The sequence below is a fragment of the Sturnira hondurensis genome, unplaced genomic scaffold, assembly GCF_014824575.4.
Source record: "Sturnira hondurensis isolate 20B ecotype Veracruz unplaced genomic scaffold, ASM1482457v3 Scaffold0002640, whole genome shotgun sequence".
In the NCBI taxonomy this organism is placed as follows: domain Eukaryota; kingdom Metazoa; phylum Chordata; class Mammalia; order Chiroptera; family Phyllostomidae; genus Sturnira; species Sturnira hondurensis.
The window spans coordinates 1,272,717-1,295,747 of NW_028075271.1; the positions used below are offsets into that span (position 1 = coordinate 1,272,717).

Sequence of the window (23,031 nt, forward strand, 5' to 3'; positions counted from 1 at the left end):
CCATGAGACAGCATGAAGGCGTTGGGAAATTGTCTCAGGGAGGAGTGTTCCAACAGTGTTTGGCTCACAGGGTGCTTGCACTGAGTCACACTGGCCCTATCATAGACCCACCTGGCCGCCCCCTCCCCCAGGTGGCCTGTCCAGACGCTCCCAGGGCACGCAGGCTCATCAGGGTACGGCGCTGCCCACTCAGTCTCCGGAACAGGGACAGGGACAGGGACAGGGACAGGGCAGCCCGCTGTGTCAGACACTATCCTGGCTGGAGCTGCCATCAAGGCCAAGAGGGAGCTCGTCGCCTTGTGCCCGGTGCCAGACTCCAAGCAGGCGCTCCTGACTCAGGCCCCAGGGCGCGCTCCCGACTCTGGGCCGTATTTGACTCTCCACGTGAGATGAGAGTAAACATCAGGCTTCATAAGAGCCGAGCCGGGCTGGGAGGGCTGCAGGCGGCCAGGGCCTCGGTGTCCAGGGTGCGCGCAGGCGGAGCTTTCCACCTCTCCTTCTGCGATCACCACTGGGCAGCAGCGGCCGAACCAGCTGCAGCAGGAATTCAGACGCTGCACAGGTGAGTCCGCTCCCGCTGCAAATTCCTTATTTTTATGTTTTTGAGGACTTGAATAACAAAGCTGTTTCCTTTGCTAGAAAATTATGAAAGAAATGCTCAAAAGAATAATTCCTGGCTCTCTCTCCCCCTGCCTGACCTCTTCCTCCTCTTTTTGGTGTTTTCCTCCTCTCTTCAGTAATCGCCCTTAGATGAAGGTGTGGAAACTTCTTAATGGGAATTTCACGGTACAGGGTGTCTTTTGCTATTCTTTGTATACAAATGGAAGACTTTGTTGCCTTTTGAAGGCCCAGATGCTAACGAACCCCCATCTTTCCAAAAAGGAGAACTTTGGGTTTGGGGAGCAAGTGGGTGTCCCTTTCCTGCGGCCTCAGATCGCCCTGGTGCTGAACTGTGCCCGCTTGTGACAGGCGCAGCTGCAGACAGGAGGCCGTGTGTGTCCTGCAGACAGGGACAAGTCAGGACACCCGAGAGCCCAAGCTGTGTTCTCAGTCTCCCTTTTCTGGCCCCTTGGAGCCGACCAGCCCCAGACGACGAGAACAGAGGTTGTTCGACTGTGAGGTCCCTGCTAGGACAGGGTGGGTGCTGCCACTTGTCTGGCGGGCTGGGCGTCTTGTCCTCGCACAGTGGCCAGCATGCAAGCCCAGTGACCTTGGACATGAAGGCAAGAGTTGTTTCACTTGTCATACGAGCAGACCAGCCTCAACAATCCCTCAGGACCCACCTGCTTTATTTTTTAAAGCAAGAACTATTTGTTGAAAATATCTGACATATGCATGTCCACATGTATTAATACTACTGTGAACCATGACAAATTGCCAATATTCGGCCATTTTCACCTACATAGACAGCAATTTCACCTGTTTTAACAGAACATAAACAGTGGTGGCCTTCGCATTATAAACACCCATTGCGCGCTTCTTCTCAGAGGAGGAATGAGCAGGTGTTCCAAACGCAGTCGGCGCCTCCGTGAAAGTTCTGCCAGCTGTCAGAAACAGCTAAATCTATTCGAGTGTGTTCGAAAGTCCATCGATGGAACTGCTTTCGCGCACGGTGCTCGGTTATCTCCTGGGGTTATGGGCCAGACTGCCGCGGGCCACTCAGCCACGTCTGGGGCAACAGTGTTCAAGAAAGGAATCCACCTTGGACTTGACTTTCTCAGCTGGCCAGGGGTCAACCCTTAGGCCCTTTCCACTCCGTGACTGAGTCTTATCAGAAAGCACCTCCCGCTCTGCTCGGCAGTGGCCTTTGTCCCTGTTAGAAATGCTGAGCAAACAATGAGCAATATCAGCTCGAACAGGCCGGAGACCGTGGCCATGCCCCCTCCGGCAGCAAACCCCACCCACTCCGGCACCGAAGGCATTTCATTGCAGAGATTCTTGGATGGGCTTTCCGGGGCCTGGAGCCCCCTGAACTGATCGGAGAGCTTCATATGTGCATACATACATTTTTCAAGGGGAAAAATAAAACAAAATTTTAAAAAATGTTTCACGGGATCCGCAAACCCTTCTCTTTCCTTCCCCTGCCAATAAGTAAAAAATCACTGTTCTGGTAGTTAAAAATCTCCCATCTAGTAGACAGGAGAGGAACATTTGTTCACTTACCAAACTCGCAGTGATAGGTCAAGGTCATGGATGAGGACGGCAAACCCGGCCCCCCTACCGCTCAGGCTGCCCCGTGGTCAGGATCCCAGTGACGATTCGCCCTCAACCTTGGTTTCCTCGTTCGGAGGCCAGAGGTGGGAATCCCTGTCATGGAGGGGCTTCCAGCGTCCCAGAGTGAGCACAGTAAACGAGTCACCAAACAAGCGAAGTTCACAGAAGCAGCTCTGAGAAGGGATTTCCAGCCCAGCCTCGGAGGCTGGGGGAAGCTCAGGGGCAGGGTGTCCCCAGCCAGAGGCTCTGAGATGACGGGAGCAAACTGCCATCTGTACCGGGTGTCAGGAGACACTCCGCTGCTTTGTCCTGTAGCAACCGCGTGTCTTCCTCTGCAGGCAGCTCGAGGAAGGTCACTGAGAAGACCAAGGCGACCTCAGGGGTCTGTCTTCTCTCCTGGGCCCCCTGCCCCCAAAGCTCACTGGCAGTGCCCCGTCCGTTCCAGCCGTAGAGAGGGAGGCTTCCCCGACTCGCCGTCCTGGGGACCTTGTGCGGCATCACAGCGGCATCTGTCCTCTGTTCGCAGTTCTCTCGGGGCCCTGCAGGGACGGGCAGCTGACAGCTGAGCATGCGTCAGGATGTATCATAAGTGGCGGGAAGCAAATGGGTTGCTTTGGTGAGAGTATTCACAGGACTGTGGTGGCAGTGAGGGTGGCCTGTCCTCTCGTCCTTTCCTGTGACCCTGGGACCTTGACGCCCATCCTTCCCTCGAAGGAACTCCTTCCTCCGCGGATGGACCCCAGCAGGAGACCTCTGGGGGGCTCGGTGGGCACAGGAGCCCCAATCCCTCAGGAATCCGCAAAGCCACCTGCCCTCTGGGGACCAGACCCCAGGCAGGGCCTCGAGTGGCCCGGTGTATGCTGCTGTCACTTCAGAGACGTGCCGTCCAATAGGCAAACCCCGGAGTCATGGACACACAAGGGATTGAATTCCCCCCTTCCCAGTCCCTGGTGTCCCTGGTTGCTCAGTGTGGATCCCCCACACTTACTCTTACCCCCAGGGGGTCTTCTTACTCCACCACCAACCCTGTGGTTCGTAAACGTAGCTCTTGTCGCTTTCCCAGCGGCCTCTGCCCACAGCCCACTGTTCATCCCGGCTCCCAAAAAAGGACGGAATTCTGTCCAGTGGGTGTGGCAGGGATTCTGCACACAGCCAAAGGGCGGCGTTTGTCACTGGAAGAGGCATGGGGCAGGGTTGGGACGGAGGGACAGAGGGCGAGGACATGCGAGGGGACAGGCCTGGCATGGTGTGGGGGCTGGGGTGGGGCCTTTGGAAGGTGAAACTGGCTCAGACTCCCCCCAGATGGTCAGATTTTGTCTCTTCGAGGGCAAAGGGGCCAGTGGAGGGGCCTTGAGTTGGATGAAAGCCACCTGGCTGCACTCTGTCATAGTCAAGTGTGTTATTTTAGGGGAAAGGGCACGCCTCTGTCACACGGTTCAGGGAATGTGCTTGGCGTGTGATGTGGGGCAAACATGTCTATTTGTCGGGGTTTCTTTTCAACCCACCTGGCTTCGTGGGGGGTGGGGAAAGATCCGAGAGCTCCGTGAGTGATGGGACCTAGAACGTCACAGCGAGGAACGTGTCATCTTGGTCACAGTGCTTCCCTGTGAGGGAGATGTTGGGAAGGCACGTTTGCGGGAGAAAGCCCTGGAAGTGTACTTGAGCCCTTCCCGGGGTGGGGCGGGATCTGGAGCAGCCCTTTCCATGGGGGAAGGGACAGGTGCACACTAGGAGAGGAGACAGTGCCTTCCCAGGGCCCAGGCAACCCGCTGTGCCGTCAGTCGTTGGGGCTTTTCCCGACGGGGAGGACCTGCAAGTCCACGGGCTCCTTCTTGCCCACCCCTCCAGTTCTCTTTCCACCTGCCTGCTCTGTCTGTGCACCTCGTCCAGCACCGTTCTCTGAGCTCCGGGTCGCCCTGTTCCCACCTGTCACCACCATGCACACCCTGGGTCGTTGCGGTTGTGCGTGTGCCGCCCATTGAGCATGCACACAGAGTCCCTGCCTCCGTCCTCGCTGCCCAACCAGTGCCCTCGAGATGGGGACCTGGCATATTCATCTGCTCATCGGGCCTCCACTGTGGGCCTGCAGCAGGCCAGGCTCTGTGCCAGCCCCTCGAGAGACCCCAGGTGATGCGAACCCTGCCCCTTGGAGAGGACGGGCAAGTGAGAAGGATGACACCACAGAGCAATACCCACACATGATGACCACAGACCGCAAAGAGTGCTTCGAGGAGAAATAAGAAGATGCTTGGAGAGAAGATGCGGGGGGACAGACGGAGAGTGGGGCCAGGTAACAGCTGGGCTGAGGGGACCGGGACTGGGCGGCAAGGAGGTGGCAGGGGAAGAGCAGGGCCCAGGGGTCCGGCTTGAGGGAACAGAATGCGCTCATGTCACGTAGCAGGAGAATGATGGTGATGGAGGGAGGGGGCAGAGGAAGGCTGTGAGGGCGGAGGACCCAGGGAGGGGCCCAGAGACCCTCCAGCAGGAGCTGGGGTTTGGAGAACAACAGGAAGGTGCTGAGTTGTTTTTACAATCAAGGAATGATGTGGTATCGTTTTCCTCTCTAAAAGGGCACCTGGCCTGCTGCGGGGCAGAGGGGCCAGGGACCCGAGGAGGGGGTTCTGAGGAGCCTGGTGTGGCATCACGCGCGGTGGCGTCACATGGTGTCACCCACTGAGAGATGGTGTCAGCCTGGCAAGGACGGGGAGGGCAGCGAGGAGAGAGGGAGGGAGAAATGAGGCAGCGTCTCAGGTCATTGCTCTGTGTCTCACCCGAAACACTCTTTCCAGACCTGGGCGCACACGGCCGTCTCTCGGGCAGACTTGGGAATAGCCCCACCTCGGCCCGGAGCGTGACCCAAAACCCCCAAAGCCACCCTTGTCCCTTCCCAAGCTTCCACCCTCTCCACCACGCCCCCCCCCCCGCCACGTTCTCTGAAAACACGGAATGTGCACAGGCCGTTGCTCTAGGCAGCGGGTGTTGGCCGAGCGCCCGCTACGAACAAGGCGTTACACTGATTTGTGAGGCTGCCGATTGCTTTGAAAACAAAGTCCTGCCAGATGGTCAAAGAAAACTTGAAACATGAGAAAGGTGTAAAAACGAAGAAAAAATTCCTCAAGCATATCGCCCACTATTAACATTCTGAACTATTTATTTCCGGTCTTTTTTCCACTTTTACATGCCCATGTGCATTTATTTACATCTATAATTTGGGATCGTACTATGTATGGTTTATGTCCTTCACTAAACCTTGGTTAGATATTATGCATGCAAAAAATGTACATGAAAAGTTTGAAAAATAACAAAGTAGGCACTCCATCAGTCACTAGCCAGGTTGAGAAGAAATACTTGTAATCTCCCTCTCACGCGCCCCTCCTGCATCCCTTAAAGTGGGCACATGTAGAAAGGACCCCTTTTAAAAAACCGGGTTCACCTGTCCTACTCTTTGCTCTGCAGCAGGACGGAAGCATGGCTGCCGTGTCCAATCTGACGCAGGTGCTGGAAGACGCCTTCAGCAAGGTCTTCACTGAGTACATGGACAGCTGGAGCAGGAACAAGACTGCAGAGCAAAACGCCCTTCAAGCCAAGGTAAAGGCGGAGGACTTCTACTACGTCATCTTGTACCTCATGGTCATGATCGGCATGTTCTCCTTCATCGTCGTGGCCATCCTGGTGAGCACGGTCAAGTCCAAGCGGCAGGAGCACTCCAACGACCCCTACCACCAGTACATCGTGGACGACTGGCAGGCCAAGTACAAGAGCCAGATCCTGAGCCTGGAGGAGTCCAGGGCAGCTGTCCACGAGAACCTCGGTGCGGTGGGGTTCCAGATGTCCCCCTGACAGGCAGGGAAGCTGACTTCTGACACCGGATGTGAAGACACACCGGTGCCACGGAGCCAACCCAGATGGCCCCTGTTCAGCAGACACTCTGCTGGGGCTTTTCCTACACATCACGTGGTTGGTCACCTAAGACAGGGACACCTCCACCCCAGGGACCAATGCTTGCTCTTCGGAGCAGGACTGGGGGCTGAAGACTTCTTTTCTGTGCCATGGGACTGATGTTCAGTGGTGGACATACAGCCCAACTGGAAGCAAAGCGCCACGGCCATGGGGGTCGGGGGCGGGGGGAGAGGTGTGGAAGGCACCTGCGTGTTTTTGTCAGACTGTTTCACGCATAGATGCTGAGGCTGCGGTCCCCAGATCAGGTGACTGAATTTAGTCATTTAAGAAGCAACATCTAGCGTCGTCTCCATGTCTCCTCAGCTTGCCAGCAGCACCGACGAAGTCAGATTCTTAAACAGCATGGTGACATAAGGTGACAAGGTTACCACACAGATCAACGCAAAGCAGGCGGAGCAGGGACAGAAGGGCTGGCCCAACTCGGGTCTCAGTGGCTTCTCTTGGAGGAACAACTCAACAGTGAGACTGATGCCTGGGGCCGGGGCCCCTGGCTGACCCTCCCCCCCTTCTCCCTACCTGCTTAGCTCCAGGGTGAGGAGGCCCTCAAGTCTCAGGGCATGGAGACAAAATCCTAAAGAGGAGCCCTTCTTCAAGGCATGCTCCAGGGTTCAGGGGTTTAGAGCTGGACACCTGTCCCCTCCCGCATCCCCCCCAAACCCCTGGGGTAAGACAAACAAAAGCCAGCCTCAGCCGGAGTTGGCGGCTGTGTGGACCCACCTCACAGTTTTGAAGCTGTTCTGGTCTCTGGCCCGCCAGGCCACCCTCTGGAGAGGGGGAACTGAGACGGACTGCGTTGACGACCACCCTTGCCACAGTGTCAGAGACCTCGAGCCACCACCCCCCTCCCGGTGCCCAGAGCTGATCAAATCCTCCCCCCCGCTCTGCCCCCCAAGCAACTCACTCTGAGTCTGCCCACACTCCCCTCCTCCCGAGTGCGTGCCCTCACTTTAATAACCTATGCGCCCCACTGAGTCCGTCTCATCCTTGAATGCTTTCCTGCATGTTGACAAGAACCTGGACACTGTCACGGGGTGAGCACTCTGGCATCACCGCCAGAAGCACTAGACCCAGTGTCAGGAAAAGCCATTCCTATTCCAAGGGCAGATGTGGCCAGAGCGGCTTCCTCCCTCAGATCCGACCCCCGGGGATGCTGTGCACACAGGACATTCATCCCAGGGGGTCCAGAGCAGCGACTCAGGCTACAAAACCCAGGCTGTGGGTCTGGACCCAGACAGGGGAGCGAGGTTTCCGGCAGGTGACGGACATGCTCTCCTTTGACAAACTCTGGCCAGGCTCCTCTGAGTCCTCTTGTCACACTGAGACTTGAAGGAGCACCAGCAGAGGGTCCGGCTGCTCAGCGCTGCATCCCCAAGGGGTCCCACCCCCTTTGAAGTGCCTGCAGGAGAAAGGTGACCTGCTGGGTTGGTTCAGCCAACACCTGGCGACAACATCGGCCTGCCCCCACTTCCCCTTTAGAGAAGTTGGCTCTAGAAAGCGTGTGATTACAAATCCTAGCGCTGTCTCTCTCTGAAATGCCAGCAACGTGGACTCTCCCCACTGGTGGGTCACCTGCCTCTGACTTGGCGTCACTGCCTATCCTCGTCAAGATAGAAGTGGCTCTTCCTTCTAACGTTCTCTCAACTGGGGACCCCGAGTTGCAGGCCAGGGCCCCCAGCTGGGAGAGCACAAGAGGCAACCACACATTGATGCTTCTCTCCCTTTTCACCCTCCCTTCCCCTCTCTCTAAAAATAAGTAAATAAATAAAATCTTTTAAAAAAAGAGTGTTAAAAAAAGGAGCAACTCCCCTCCAGATACCGCCTATCAACAAACCCTGGTGCGATGGACCCATTCCTTGCTTTCTGTCGATTTCCACTTCCTTAATCCTGCTCACGTGCCCTCACTCTCAGTCTGCCTTCCAAACTCCGCCCAGTTGCCTCTGCCCCATCAAAGCTCAGTTTGGTCCACGCTGGGCCCTCCTCCCTGGGGTAAGAGTTACGGAACAAAGTTTATCCTAACACCTTCACGAATGTCCAGCTTCGTTTATCTTTGATGCATGAAACAAAGTGGGGGTGGGGAATCTACTTTTTAAAAAGATAAGGACACTTTATTATCACGGAGAGTGTGTGTTACCCACACAGAGTAGAGGGCTATCACCTGACTTTGGGGAAACGGGAGAAGCGCTGAACCCTCACAAGAATGCTGGCTACCTGGTTGTAGAAACCGACTGCCCTGCTTTGCCCCGCCAGCCTCCATCCCCACCACGCCCAGGCGTGCCACTTTCAACCCCAAACTCAAAATGCCAGTTCCCTCAACTCGATTTTCTTTTCCACCCGGTTTGCTCTTAGAGTTCCCTCTGCTTGAGCTGCAGACCCCAGAGGACTCTCATCCCACTTACTTCTGAGAGGGAGAAGCGGTTTGATAAGGAAGCTGGTTGCGCTGACAAAGCTGGATCCTTGCTGGGTTTATATCCTGGACACGTTGCCTTAATCTCCCTGTGTCTACATTGTTCCGTCTGTGAAATGGTGGGAATTGTACAATGTCCTTCGTATGCTTGTTACTAGACTTCCATCATTAGACACGAGCCTCAAAGTGCTCAGAACTGAGCGATCGCATTACTTCCTCCCTATCCTTTCTTGGGGCTCCTACCACTCACACCTCATCCCCCAGCAAAGCCCTAGTGGATCTGCAGCCGCACTGCCTGGTTTTCCATCGGTGTCAGACTCATGTTCACAGGGGGCCACATCAGCCTCTGGGTTGCCTTCCAAGGGCTGAATGTAACTTTAGGACTGTAAAAATGTAACTGCTCCTTAACTAGGGGAAGGAGCTCAGCGCGGCCACCGGGTAGAAGGAAGGTGCCATGCCGGATAAAACAAGGTGGAGGATGGGATTCGCCCCTGGGCCTTGTGTTTACTGCCTGTGCTATAGATACTGCGACTATTTCTCCACGTGCGTGTGCCCCAGTCACTCTACACCTGCGTCAGTGTCTGGCCACCAAAAGATGAGCTGAGCTCGGGCCTTCCCTTCGTCACCCGGGTGTCCGGGGTGGGGGCCTGCTTGCGTGGGCCAGGACTGAGTGTGCTCCAGCTCTCAGAATCTGGAGAGTGCAAGAATCTGAGAACCCAGCATGGGGGCCACCCGCCTCTGTCTCAAAGGAAATTGAGTGCATTGCTGATAAATTTGGGAACTTTGGGGGACCCCAGGGTCCTTCGTCGCCCACTGCAGCGAGGAGCACACAGGGAATGACGCACCAGTGGGGACGGAAGGGACCCCGGATACCCCGCCCGGCGTCCATCACCCTTAGGGTCAGCTATGTTGTGAGTGAGAGCAGGTTGCAGACCCGCGCCGTGGAACCTGGGGTGGGCCTACTGCGCTGGCGCGCGTAGCGCTGAACCCACCGGAAGGTAGCCCGGGCCCAGTGCGCCGGCGCTAGAAGCGGTGCATTTCGGGACATGTAGTTTTTCTGCCGTGCTGCGCGGTTCCCTGCTTTGCCTCCCCTGGGTACGTAGTTTCTGTGGCGCGGAGCTGTAAGTGGATGATGTCTGAGTCAGCGGGTTCTGTCCCGAATCCAGAGGGCTCTGTGGGGCGCTGGGGTGTCCGGTGGCCGGCCCTGCGTTCGCGACTTCTCTAGAAGGCCCGCCAGTCGGCCCCCGGCCGCGCGGCGCGGGCTCCCCGGGTAAGGGACTGGAGGGTGACGGCAGCCAAGGCCCCCAGCCGCCTGCCTACCGGGCAGGGCCCTCCGGCGCCGCGAAGTCCGCGGACCAGGGCGGAGGGCGGCGTCTTTAGGCTGGCGCGCCGCCCGGGAGGGGCCCGTGGTGTGGGCTGGCCAGTGGCTGTTGGTGTCGGAAGAGTTTGGGGGGGCGGGAGAATATTCTGGTCTCCCTGTTCCGTGGAAGGGTGGGAGAAGCAGTGGCCGCCTTTGGTCCTCATCCTCGGATATGAGCGGGGCGGGTGTTGCTCCCCACATGTCGGGCATGAAAGGACCGTGGCCGGATTATAGAGCATGCCAGGTTGTTTCAGCCAAGACCTGGCGATAGGCCCTCTGAGACCCAGCCCCCTGGCGCAGAGAACCCGGCTAGCCCAGGGTTGGGGCTCCGAGGTCCACCAAGGGATGCCGGAGGGATCACCTGAACCCCCTCCTCCCCTCACCTACTTCAGGTGATTGGCTGAAAGGTTGGGGTGCAACGGGGAGAGATGGGACTGAGAACAGCTTTGGAAAGTTCAGACTAAGGTCACAGCCTGATTAATGCCTGGCAGGAGTTTAGCCGAGAGGGAGAGACGCCCTTGAATTTGCTAAGTGCTCCAAGAAGGGAAAGTAGATGACCGGCCATCGGTGGTCCGGTCGCTTTATCAGCGAACAGCTCTTCTGTTTTTTGAGAAATTTGGCAAAGAAAAAAATAGGATTTTTTTGCAGTAAAGTAAATAGAACTATTTCTATCTAAGCTGTTATTGTCTAGTATTAATCTAAGAGTGAATCATTCCAGGAGAAGTTGAAAATTTCCTGCCCTTAGATTGATTTTATGCCTCAAAACTGCGCCTTGGGTTGGCCTTGAGGTTCCCCCTCAGACACCAGCTGCCTCCCGTTTCTCATTTCTCAGAAGGTGTGTCCGCAGCAGGGGCCAGACAGCCCGTGGCTATTTGTAGCTCTCCCAGCTCTCCTGGGGCAGTCCTGCAGGCAGCTAGAGTGGCAGAGCTGGAGCCTGTAATCAGGGAGACCGGGATCCTGTAATTGGAGGCACTGGGGAGAGGGCGCCTCACTGATCCCTCTCTGGTCTCCCACCTCACCAGGCCCATTCCACTGCCTGCAGGTGGATGTTCGATGTCTCTCTCCCAAGGAGAGAGAACTTGATCAGGCCAGGGATGCGGCCCAGGCGGCTTGCCCGTATATTGTCGCAGTCCGACTCCAGGATGCCCGGAGAGGATGGAGACTTCCAGACTCCAGAGCTGCAGAAACTTTCTTTAGGGTCTGGTTTTAGAAATGAGAGCACCTGGGTGTACAGAGGTTTATGACTTGCCCAGGTCACACGTCCTGCCCTAGGTGCCAAGACTCAGGTCCAGATGCCCATTCTCCTGGTCCTCTGGCTCCTTGTACTTTGCCCACTGTCCTGGGTGGCTGTGCTTTGCCCTGGATGCCACTTGTTATTTCTTCGGCTCCGCCATTGGCGGAAGGAAGGAGAGGCGTCCATCGCGACGGTGAGGGTTGCTCTTTATTTAGTCCTTTCCACATGCTGAGCGCGGTGCGTCGTGTGCACCGTCCAGTCTTGGAGGAGACATCCAGGTGAGAGTGCGGAGGCGCAAGGGAGGCCGAGTGACTGGTCCAGTGTCACCCCACTCATCTACGTAGTCCAACACGAGGGCATTTTGTTCGCATTGTCTCATGTAACTTCGATGAGATGTTGTAGGAACTTCACTCTTACTTACACCATCGAGCCTCTTGTAAAGTTGGTTTCATTGTATGTCATTTGGCTTTGAGTCACAGAAGCAACAGACCTTGCTGTGTGAGGACTACACGTGTTTGCCAGAGGGCCAGACCCTTTTCGGTTTATTTCCTCCTGTGAGTGTTTTGGACTTGTTTGTTGTCCTAGACCTTGGGAATCAATGTCTTATGTCAATTCCTTAGGTGTGTAGTGAGAAACAGCCAAACTCTCCTCTGTATTTGCACACAACTCGATTGAAGGGGTTGTGAAAATAAACGTTACACGACCGTAACCTTTGTATTTTAATAGACACTGCGGCTAATCCCTGAGACTATTAGAGGTTGTGCAAAGTGGAAATTACAGCGATGGGTCATAACGTGTTAGGGGCGTGTTTCTGCAGCTCGAGTCGGATGCTGCTGCCACTCGGGGGCCGACGGGAAGGTGAGGAGCTCCGAGTCCTCACATATCACAGATTTGTGGCATGAATTCCTCCCGTTAGCTTATCTGGCCTTGAGAAAGTCACGGGGAAAACTTGACTACCTTGTGCCAGCTGCCAGCTTGTTTTCAAGATACCGTGATCTTGAGTGGATGAGGTGTGAACTTTTTCTGTTTAGATGCTTTTGTAAGTGAAAGTTACTTTGAAACATTGTCCCTGAAGTTCGTCTCTGAGTGCAGTTCTGAAGGCCTGTGCAGCTTCCTGCTGCTTTTCCCCATTTGAGTTGTAAGTACACTGGAAGAAAAGCTCTCACGGCCGTTGGCATTGGATGGGACTGTGGGCCATGGGTGGGGCAGAGTCCCAGCTGCCGCTGGGGGGCCCTGGCCGAGTTGCCAGGCTCCCTGTGCCTGGTCTCTGCAGTGGAGGCTGGACCGTCCCCCAGGGGCTGGCGTGAAGACTGAGCGAGTCAGTGCCTCGGCGGCTGCACATTGGCCTGGCCAGGCACCCTGAAGTGAGGCTCTGCTTACTGTGCTAGTCTCCACGCTTCAGGAAGGGCGGGGGCCCTGAGCCCGCCTAGTTGACACCCTGTGTCTTTATTCACAGACGGACCGAGGCCCCGAGAGGGTGCTGCTTACCAGAGCGCATAGTTCTTTGTCTAGAGCTCTAGCCTCCTGAGTCTCTCGGTGTGTGTCACAGTCTAGAAACAGTGACAAGTGCGGCCTCAGAGCGAGTCCTGTGCTCCGGCTGTGTCCCTGCCTTGTCCCATCCCGCCTCACCGTCCCCAGTGTCCCCCACTTTTAGAGGGAATTACACGTCAGATTTGGAGCTCGCTGTTGGCTCGTGTGCCCTCTCTCCATGGGAGACGGCTTCCAAGGGTGGGGCGCTCCAGAAAGCCCGACTGACCTGCCTCCTCTCTCCCCCAGACCACCGTGGCCTGACCGTCCGGCCCCTCCTCCCCATGCGCTCGTCCGAGGCCCTGCGTTGACCAGGAGCGACTGCAGAGCTGTTCCGGCATGAACTGGAAGGTGACGGTGCATGCAGACGTGGGTGGCTCGGGCTTGTTCTTTCTCCCGATTGTGAAAATTCAGAATAAGGAGAAGTAGACTCCAGAGCGAATCATAACAATAGCTAATATTTTACTCTAAGTTAAAACATTCAAGTGGACACTTACTGGCCAGACTTCTGAAGGGGGCTAGGCCTTCTCTTCCCAGATTCCCACGGCATCAGATCTGCCTCGCTTTTCTGGCAAAACCCACGCCTTTAAAGTCACAGTTTCACATTTCAGTTTCTTTAAAGTGGATTGAGATCCTAGGAAACAGCCTGCACCCCAGACCTTTCCAGGTTTTTACGCTCTTCTCCCCAATCTTCTGCATGCGTGTTGCTCACACGTGGCTTTTTTCCTGAACTCAAACTGGAAAATGCAGTGAGAGCATCCCCTTGGGTTTCATGGAACCACCTGCTTTACATATTCACACTTCCTGAGTGTCTCATTTACATAAATTATCTCCTGTCACATGGAGGACGGCTTAACCCGGCTGGGGGGTGGACACAGCCACGCCCTATCAAACATTAGACTTGGCTGCTGGAAGCAGAAGTTCAAGGGCACGTACAGAGGAGCCTGCTGGCTGAGCATTCGTGGGAAAGGAGGATCACATGTCTCGTTAAATCCCCGAGACAGGTCGGGGTGAGCTGGAGGTTAGGGACAGGACAGCCACTAAAATACGTATAATCGTGGATACTTTGGAAAGTAGAAAATCAGGTAGAAATCAGGCACTGCCATCCCATCCAGAGAGGTACTGTGAATAATTTTGGTGCAATTTTTTATATATGTAAGTGTAATGTGTGTGTGTGTTCACACTTAGGATCGCATATGTGTTTTTCCAGTATAAGCGTTTCATTGTTCAGAACATTCCCTAGGTTTCCATTGCAAGAAGATCTGAAAGGCCTGGAAGCAGGGCCGGGGAGCTGGGAGAGCGCCAACCTGTGACATCCTGGCTCCCTGGGGCACGGGGCAGGGGGCTCCAGGAAGGGCCTGGTCCCAGTTGAGGCGGCAGAGTGGGGGTGCGGGGAGGTGAAAGTCTGGGAGCGTTTGTGTAGCACACCGGGTCCCCGAGCTCCTGGTGGAAAGGCTGTGGGGGAAGGGGCAGAGAGCGGTGGGCACTGAGTCCGGGGGAAGCTCTTCACCAGTGCCTGAGACCGGCAGGCGACTGAGCGGGTGACAGAGCAGGTTGTTGGAGGCCATGTCGCCTAGGGTCAGAGGGTCGCCTGATGCCCTGAGGTGAGCAGTGGTTCTCACACCCGAGAGAAGTCCCATCCCCAGAGTTCTTGCTTGCTAGGTCTGGGGTCCCCGAGTCCCCTTGACCACCCAGGCAGATCCTGCTTGTGCCAAAGGGGGTCCTCCCTGGGTCAGGAGCAGAACCTGCCAGAATCTGCCCACTGGGAGTGGACAGCACCAGGGGCACCTTGTGTCTCAAAGGGGGCTGTCCCTTAGTGTCTGGGAGAAACAGCCTGTCCTCACGCCCCAACCACTTGAGCCCAGGGTGTCCGTGTCCTTTCCTCGGTGACTCGGCAAGCCGTGGCCATCAGCAGTGGCCTTGTCAGTAAGAGGCCAGCCACTCTTGTGCCTCCGGTGTTGGCTCGGTTTCCAACAGTGGGCGTGGCTGGGCCCACCTCGCAGTGCGTGACCCTTCACCTCCTGGAGGGCTTGCACATTTTGAGTTGATAGGAGGGGTTTGTTAGAAGGCAATCGAAGGAAGAGATTGCCCCAAATGAAATTTAGTGCCTGAGAGGTGGACACCTTCTCTGCGGCCCTGTGGCGCCCTCGACCCCTGCTCCGCCCTCCGGGTCCTGGGCCTCTGCTGCTCCAGCGCCTCTGGGAGGAGAGTAAAGCAGAAGCCCCTCCCTGGCGCTGCCGCCGTCCGGCTGCCTTTTCTGGCCCTACTGGGGCCTGGGCGAGGCTTCGCGGTTCCTCCTGGCCCGTGGGCCCTGCTGGGGGGTGGCCGCGGTGGGGCAGCGCAGGCTGGCCTGCAGGAGATTCGGGAGTGGAGAGTGGTTTCTCCCATCCCCAGTCAGTGCTCAGTGAGCCAGGAAGTCCGAAGAAGGGAAAAGGAGGTTCGTGGGTCAGCAAACCGCTGTGAGGGACGTGGCCTCCAGGGAGGCACCAGAGGGGACCGCTGAGCACTCCGTTCTTCCGTGGCTGGTTTTACACCTGGAGTCCAGGGGAGAACCTTCCAGAATAGATGGATCGGGGTGACTTGGGGAAGACGCGGGAGGTCAGGTATAGGTCCGAGTGAGGGAAGACCTGGAAACTGAGTCCGTGTTCCGGGCTGCTTCTATTTGGATAAAAAGCTCCATTTTGTTGATCCCCGAGTCTTGCACTCCTGCCGGAGTGAGCTTTCTGAGTGTATGCGTGTTCCTTCCTTACTGTGGGCCTGGTTCTGTGGCTGTGAGCTGCTGCCCAGGTGCTCAGCGTGTGCGTGTGTTCTCGCCATGGTAGGTAATCTAGGACAGCTTGAAACTCTGTCCCCCCTTTGATTTCCACAATGTCCCTGTGGTAACAAGTCACAGCCTCCAGTGTCCCCGAGTGACCACGGAGGTGACTTCACATGACACGATTCCAGTTGCCTTTGGCAGATGGAGCCAGCAAGTGTGTGCTTCTTTGCACCATTTTGGTGTGAGCTCGGGGAGGGTCCAGGGGGCGTCCTGTGTCTGACCGTAGTGTGGTGTCCAAGAGGGCAGGCTTCCGAGCAGTCAGGGTGCAGCTGCACCCCAGCCCTTCCAGACTGGACGTGTCCTCAGCCGTAGGCTTGGGGACAGCCCCTCTGCCTCTGGGGACAGCGTGTGGATGAGAGGGAAGGAGGCGCGTGAGCCCGACGGTGCCCACTCAGCCCGTGGTAGACTCTGTGGGGGTCGTCATCTAAACACAAAATCTACATCTGAGTCATACATTTTGAATACAGTGGCAGGGCTGCCCGTGTGCATGGTTTGTGGTTTTATTCCATTTCGTGGAAAATCGGCAGCCAGTGGACAGGAGACTGGTTGGAGTTAGAACGTTCCTTTCCAGTCTGGCCCAGTTGTACATCAGCTGTGTGACCGCATGGCCTGTCTGCCACTCTGGCTTCACTGCCCCTGTGGGTAAAACAAGGCGGCGGGCCGAGTCCCCCTCAGAGTCCTTCCTGCCCCCCGGCTCTCCCGGTGCGTTGCCCTCAGCGAAGTCCTTACTGAGTGGTTTTGGGTCAACCGGAGGCAGAGACCGACGAGGCACACGCTGCAAGGGACCCTTGTCACACCGGGAGCGCAGACCACACGCGGTGGGCGGCAGTTTCACCCAGTGACGTCATCGCTACGAGGCCCGCCCAGTCCGCCAAGAGCGGTAGTGAGCCGACAGGAGCACTCTCTCACTTTGTCTGGCGGGCTCTCCGGTCACACCACAAGCCCCTGGTTATCGGCCTCGTCCTACTAACCCTGTGTGCACAGCTAGTGCAGGGTCTGCCTGTGCCCTGTTGTTCTCTCTAGAGGTTTATTGTCACACCCATGGTGGGTGCAGAGAGTGAGCGTGCAAGTCCACAGGCACTCCCCAGACTTCACTGTAGCCAGCGCCTCACACGTCCCTTCCTCCGGAAGGGATGGGACTGTGAGTAGGTGTCTGATGCAGGTTTGAGTTCTGTCGCATTGTCTTTGCATTTGTCTCGCCTCTGGGTGCCAGCGCCGCTGCGAGGCGGGAACCGAGAGGAGGCTGCGGAGTGCGCGGTGAAGCGCAGGGTCCGGGAGGCAGGTCTGGTCCAGCCCCTTTTCGAAGGCGAAGAGGCAGAGCTGGGCCGGTCAGGTGGTGCCGCAGGCCGCGCACTTGGTGGACGGCGGAGCAGAGCTGTCTCCCGGGTCCCCTGGTCGCAGTTCCTTCTGCTGGACCTTGCGGCTCCCTGGATGCGAGGGCCTGGGTGACCGGCCAAGTGCACGGTCGGGTTGTGAAAGACCAGGGTTATTAGGTTTTCCGTCCACTGGTGGGCCTTCTGGGAAGCCTGGAGCCAGGAGGACTGGAGGGCAGAGCTAAAACTAGACTGTCAGCGACGCGGGGACAGGGACCTCGTCTGTGCTAGCCTAGCGCAGTGGGTGCGCGGTGAGTGCTGGTGAAGGACGTCTGTCGACTTCTTTCTCTCTCAGGTTTTGGAACACCTGCCCTTGCTTCTGTACATCTTGGCAGCGAAGACGCTGATTCTCTGCCTGGCATTTGCTGGAGCCAAGATGTACCAAAGGAAAAGGCTGGAAGCAAAACGGCAGCAACTGGAGGCTGAAAAGAAGAAGCAGTCGGAGAAGAAAGATAACTAAAGGGAAGCCACAGGTACCAGAGGTCCCAAGTGTGAGGTGCACCGGGCTCGGGGCGGTGGGTCAGCGAATTCCATCCCTCAGGGCTGAGGCCAGGTGTGCCGATCCTGACCCCTGTGCCCTGCTTGCCCGTGAGCCCAGCCTACGGGGCTCTCCCTCATCCGGGGCAGGGGTGCGGGACAGGAGTGGGGTCCCAGGCCCCGGAGAATTTCAGAGGTGTTGCAGGCCTTCTCCTCGGGGAAGCACGCTGACTAGAAGTACCTACAGTTGTACCTGAAGCTGCAGGGCCGAGCGGGGGCGTCCCCGTGGGAAACCCCCGCTGTGGCTGGGACTGGGAGACCCTGCTGCCTCTCTCTGGGGTGAAGCCTGACTTCTGGGTATGGCATCGTCCCCATCACGCTGCGGCCCTGCCGCAGACATCCGCATCCCTCGTGCTGTCTTTGCTCATTCGCCCCCTGGCCAGAGGGTCCCTCCCGGGGACCTCCTGCCAGCGCCTGTCCCAGTGCATACCAGCCTTGCCCAGGGTGCATTCGCTGAGTCGGGGCCCCAGGAGGTCGTCCTTCAGCCCTTGTCTCAGATTGAACAGGTGACAGTGAGCTGGCCCTGTCCCTCTCTGACCAAGTTCAGGCCTGTGCTGCCACAGGCCTGGGGGGCTCCGCTGGGGGAGGCTCAGCCCAGGGAGCGGGGGCTCCCAGACGGGGCTTCCCCATCGCTGCTGGGGGCAGAACAGCCCAGGGGGGCGTGTTAAAATGCCAGTTCCTGGCCCCCAGCCCACCAGGGGTTCTGGTAGGATGGGCACCGGTTCTTCGGAAAACTCGTCCCATTCTCAGCAGCAAGTGGCTGCAGAGACCCCTCTGCCTGGGGGGTCCACGAGTCAGCAGATATGGGGTCTCTTAGACTCACCAAGGCGCTCGGTGTGGGTGGGAGGGGTGTGTCCCAGAGGGAGCGTGTCCCAGTGAGGGGCGAGGGGAGGCCACCCACATGAATCGTCGCTGAGCCAGTTTGCGAGTGACACCGAGGAGGGGGAGGTGACATCTGCCACCTGCACTGCTCCCTCCCACGGGGGCCAGGAGGCCCAGCGGACAGCTGGGGGTCAGTCCCCTCTGAGGCTGCCGGCTCACTGGGGCCTGGCTTTGAACAAACGGGATTTTTCAGTGGAAAGAAAATTGTGATGGTGAAAGTGCAGGAAAAATAAAACCTTTTCTGAAAGGAAAAAGTTTACTGATTAGCAGATGAGCGTTGGTGGTCTCTGGGGTCCCAGCGGTGGGTGTCCTGCACGCTGCTTCCGCGGCCACTCCCCGCTCACGTCGGGTCTCCTTCCCCAGGCTCTGCACACGACTGCCGGCGCCTGGACTCCAGCCGGGGAGAGAGAGCAGAAACGCTTAGTCGCCTAGTGATGTATCAGAAGATAAGCCTCTAGCCTTTGCTCTAACTTAAAATGATGTGAACTGTCACGTGCTTTTAAAAGAACCATGTTTTCTTTGGTGGAATAAAACGTCTTTGTAACACGGGGGTCTCTGCTCTTTGGAACAGGCCATGGTGGGGTGTGTGTGTGTCTGTTCATCACAACATACAGGTGTGCACACCCTGAGCTGTGCGAGCAGGGGTCCTGCACGCCCATGCCCAGGGGACGGGCTGCAGAGGTGGGCGATGGTGTGGGACGAGGCCGGGGCTATGCCCACGCCCACCCCTGACCCTCTGGCCTGCCACCCTCTGCACTTCCCCTCCCCTCCCTCCTGCCCGAATGGAGGCCCTTCTGCCTGTTTCCCCTGAGGAGGTGGGGGGCTGTGCACTGAGGTGGGGGGGGCAGGGCTGGTCCTCGACCCCTTGAACCACAGAGTGACTGAGGAGCGAGCCGAGTCGGGGACAGTGGAGTGAAGCAGGGCCTGGTTCCGACGACCTGGGTCCGGCCGTTAGCCCCGAGCTGCCACTTCAGGGGGGTGGGGGTACCTTCTACTTTGAAGCTCTGTGGCGGGGTTCCCACTCCTCATAGCCTGGTGCCGGTTGTCAAATGAGCTTCATGCCCCCTGCCCTGCCCGTGTGCCAGGGGCTCGTCTGAACCGAGAGGTCAAGTCTGTAGTAACGGTCTGTGTTTGTGAAAAGATGAAATGAGGGGAGTGCGCCTGGGTGGGCACCAGCTCCCGACTGGCCTGGCACGGCTCCATGGACGCTGTTGAGCCTGGGCCGTCTCAGGCCCCGCTGACCCAAGCACTCGTGGGCACACAGGGGCGGTGCCTACCACTCCTGGGGTCACCCCGGCCCCTGGGAGGGAGTAGGGATGTCAGCCAATCTGGGAAGGACAGACAGAGCCACTGAGGGCATGAGGCCTGTTCCAGGGGGTTCTTAGAACACTCCCCTGGTGGAAAAGCCTGTGCTACAAGGGGCCCGCCCCCCCGAGGATCACTCTGGGATTTGGGGGGCTGCCCTTGTTCATGAAACAGGTCATGAAGAGCACACAAAACCCCCCAACAGGTCCTGTTTGCCAGGGTCTCTGCCAGTGGGCCGTGCACTACGGTTGGCTGAATAATGGTCCCCAAAGATGCTACTCCCCGGAACCCGTGAGTGTGACCTTGTATGATCAGAGAATCTTTGCAGGTGTGATAAAGAGTCTGGGTGATTCTGGGTGATTGGGGTGGGATGGGGCCAAATGCCGTCAGCAAGTGTCCTCATAGGAGAGAGGCCGAGGGAGACTGGACTCAGGAGGAGGCAGTGGTGTGGCCAAGGAGCCAGTGATGGGAGACAGGCTGTCACGAGCCAAGGACTGGGGCAGCCACCGAAGGCCGAAAGAGGGATTGGGGCCCTGATGTCACCTTGACTTTGTCTCAGTGGAACTGACTTTGGACTCCAGGCCCCCGGAGCTGGGAGAGAGGAAGGTTCTGTTGTTGAGGCCCCTGGGAGTGTGGCACTGTCCCCGTTGTCCCAGGACACTCTCAGCGCTGCTGGCTGTCAGGTGCAGTGGGCAGCTGTCAGGTGCGATGGGCAGCCGTCGGAAGCACCCGGCTCCCTCGTTTGAGGGGCTGGCTCTGCAGGTGCGCTCCCACCCCAGGTAAAATGCACAACAACAAGATGCTTTAGAAGTCCACCAGGTGGTTGCTGAATATGCATCTTCCCCGCACACGGAATTTCCTGGTAGCGTGGGAGGTTCCGCAGCAGGCAGGGCAGGAAGGCAGGCAAAGAAGCCGAGGCCCCTGTGCTCGGCTGGCAGGGACCGGCCGCCTGATCTCGTGTGTGGGGACATCTGTTAGGGCTGGGGAGATGTTTTGGTAAGTCATGTTTGACATCCCGGTACGATGACTTCTGTGGTAAGATTGCTGCCCGAACATGTATAAATAAGAGCAAACTTTATGTTTAATTGGAAGCAGGACTTTTTCTGTAAAAGTGAAAAATACCACCCCAATCCTCACAACCTGCCTGGGTGGCCACCACAAACTTGAACCGGGTGCTCTTGTCCCAGCCGCGGGGGCCCAGGTGTCAGAGTCCAGGATGCCAGTCCGGTTGGGTGTCTTGGAGTTGGGGCGGGAAATGCGCCTGGTGAGTGGGGTGAGCAGACCCCGACCCGCGCCACCTCTTCACCCACCAAGTGCCACTTGAATCAGTCACTGTCTGGATGGGGTGTCACCTCCTTGGGGGCCTCCGTGCCCCCTCCGCCACCCCGCCCTCAGGCCGCGGGAAGAGAAGGGCCTATGCGGCCGCTGTCTGGGCCTCGCCTGTGCAGGGGGCGAGCTGGCCCCCTGCCGATGATTCGGGGGGCCTGACCCTGGTCAGCATGCTACTGAATGTCGGCTTTTGCGGGGACCACACACGATTCTCTTTTTGTCCGAGGCCTTAGTTTGGACCACACAATCTTAGTTTCCCTCACCCTTGCTCACCACCAGACCCCTGTGCACTGGGCGGGCCCGAACCCTCCCCCTGTCCTGTCGTTGGCCTCGGCGTCACCGTAACACCCCGGAGGGCGAGACCCCTGCCGGTCCAAGAAGCTTTAATGGACTCAGCACCAGTGCCTCGAGGCCCGCCCAGGAGTCGCTGTCCTGTCCTTGGCCGCGGGAGCCCGCGGGCGTCCGGTGGGGAAGACTGCGCCCATAGCTCGCTGGCTGCGTGTCCGGGGCCTCCCCCTTAAGAAGCCTTGCCCAGGTAGTAGTTCTCCCATCTCCTCACTTTGCCGACCAGGGCCCTCCACTTGCTGGGGGTCATCCTTTCGATGCCCCTGCTGATCAGGTCGCCGAGGAAGATGTACTGGTAAGAGTAGATGCCGCCGAGGGACTGCAGGCAGAACTCCCTCCTGCTGTTGATCATGAACCACTTCAGAGAGGACCAGGCCGAGTCCAGGGGGGTCAGGTAGGTGGAAGGGGGCGGCAGGCGGAGGAGCTCGTGGCCACAGGACTTGGCCACCTCGGGGCGGCACTCGATGCTCGTGAGGTGGACGACCGCCGGGACGCCGACCCTGGCCTCGGGCTCATCGTCTTCCTTCCGCCTGGTCGCGTCCTGCCGCCTTCTCTCCTTGACCACGATGGCGCACTTCCCGTAGGCCTTCCTCACCACCTCGCAGAACTCCGGGAACAGGCTGTCGTCCCGTCTGACACACAGCTCGTCCCTCAGGAACAGCCGATGGCGCCACGGCACCCAGCCCTGGGCGCCGCCAGCGTGCACGATGCACCAGGTGGGGCCCGGCAGGACGAGCCCATTGCCAGGCTCTTCCCCAGTGACGAGACTTTCGGAGATCTCGGTCTCCCCCAGGTACACGGTCGTGAACCCCTCGAACTGCAGTGTTCGCAGGGTCTTCAGATACTGCAAGCACTGCTTCCTCTTGTGGCTGTCAAAGGGACTTCTGGTGATGATGTTGCGTAGGAGTGGGTTGGCGAGGTGAGGCATGGTGGTCCGCGGGTGGGTCGGAGAGCGCCCCCGCCCTGCCCCCCTGCTCCCCGGGTGGAGTTCTGGCCAGAGCGGCGACCTCATAGAGGGCTTTCTGACAGCTGGGCCCGCCCCACAAACACACCTGGGGCTGGGAAGCATCGTGGGACAAGTATCAGAATGATCGCCCTCTAGCTTCTGTGATGTGACAGGTGTGAATGAGCAGTATCATCCCTGTGAACTGTCTCTGACGTTGCTCCCGCCAGTGGCCCGGGACAGAGATGGGCAGCTGTGCGGGGGCTGCCTCACTAAAAAACAATGAGTTCATCATCTCCCAGCTCTGGAGGCTGGGACTCCAAGGTCACTGTGTGGGCTGGGCTGGTTTCTCCCGAGGCCTCTCTTCTTGGTCTGCAGGTGGTGCCTTGTCCCTGTGGGCTCACACAGAGTTCTCTGTTGCCCTCTCGTTATAAAGGCACCTGCCAGGCCCTGGGGGTGACTGGGATGGAGTCCGGAGGCCTAAGAGGGACCCACAGAGAGGACTCAGGGCCGAGCCAGCAGCCACCCCTGCAGAGACGCCATCTGCACCCCAATGTCACCATCCAGAGGGAGACCCAACTGGCACGGGGGTGGGACCCAGAGGTGGCAGGGCCTGAAACAAACGGAAACCACCACCACTCCACGGCAGCCAGATGCCCAGAGACCTCCCTGCCCAGCCCCTGGATGTGGCCCCTTGAGGCTTTCTCTCCGTGAACACGTGGTCCACCGGGGCTTGGAGGGTCTGGGAGACCAGGAGGCTTCCCCAGTCACCTGCCACCTGTGGGGTTTCAGCAGGGGCA

The 23,031-nt window shown here is 58.0% G+C and overlaps 3 protein-coding genes across 7 annotated transcripts; 2 read left to right on the plus strand and 1 right to left on the minus strand.

The window, feature by feature from the left end:
* The first annotated feature begins 533 nt into the window (after positions 1–533).
* KCNE2 (potassium voltage-gated channel subfamily E regulatory subunit 2) lies at positions 534–6,316 on the plus strand. The gene is made up of 2 exons (XM_037040592.1): positions 534–562; positions 5,674–6,316. The coding sequence occupies exon 2, from the start codon at positions 5,683–5,685 to the stop codon at positions 6,052–6,054; it is 372 nt and encodes a 123-aa protein (XP_036896487.1). The 5' UTR covers positions 534–562; positions 5,674–5,682; the 3' UTR covers positions 6,055–6,316.
* Positions 6,317–9,638: 3,322 nt separating this feature from the next.
* On the plus strand, positions 9,639–18,855 carry SMIM11 (small integral membrane protein 11). 5 transcript variants are annotated; one of them, XR_005065680.1, is made up of 5 exons: positions 12,024–12,182; positions 12,949–13,050; positions 17,186–17,363; positions 17,706–17,933; positions 18,673–18,855. XR_005065680.1 is itself a non-coding variant. In XM_037040594.1 (4 exons), the coding sequence occupies exons 2-3, from the start codon at positions 13,039–13,041 to the stop codon at positions 17,348–17,350; spliced, it is 177 nt and encodes a 58-aa protein (XP_036896489.1). In that variant the 5' UTR covers positions 9,639–9,699; positions 12,949–13,038; the 3' UTR covers positions 17,351–17,363; positions 18,673–18,855. The 5 variants fall into 5 exon arrangements, 4 of the variants coding, with proteins under 4 accessions (XP_036896489.1, XP_036896491.1, XP_036896488.1 ...); XM_037040594.1 differs by lacking the exons at positions 12,024–12,182; positions 17,706–17,933 and adding an exon at positions 9,639–9,699; XM_037040596.1 differs by lacking the exons at positions 12,024–12,182; positions 17,706–17,933 and adding an exon at positions 9,652–9,673.
* Positions 18,856–20,746: 1,891 nt separating this feature from the next.
* CUNH21orf140 (chromosome unknown C21orf140 homolog) lies at positions 20,747–22,493 on the minus strand. The gene has a single exon (XM_037040590.1). The coding sequence runs from the start codon at positions 22,355–22,357 to the stop codon at positions 21,461–21,463; it is 897 nt and encodes a 298-aa protein (XP_036896485.1). The 5' UTR covers positions 22,358–22,493; the 3' UTR covers positions 20,747–21,460.
* Positions 22,494–23,031: the final 538 nt, after the last annotated feature.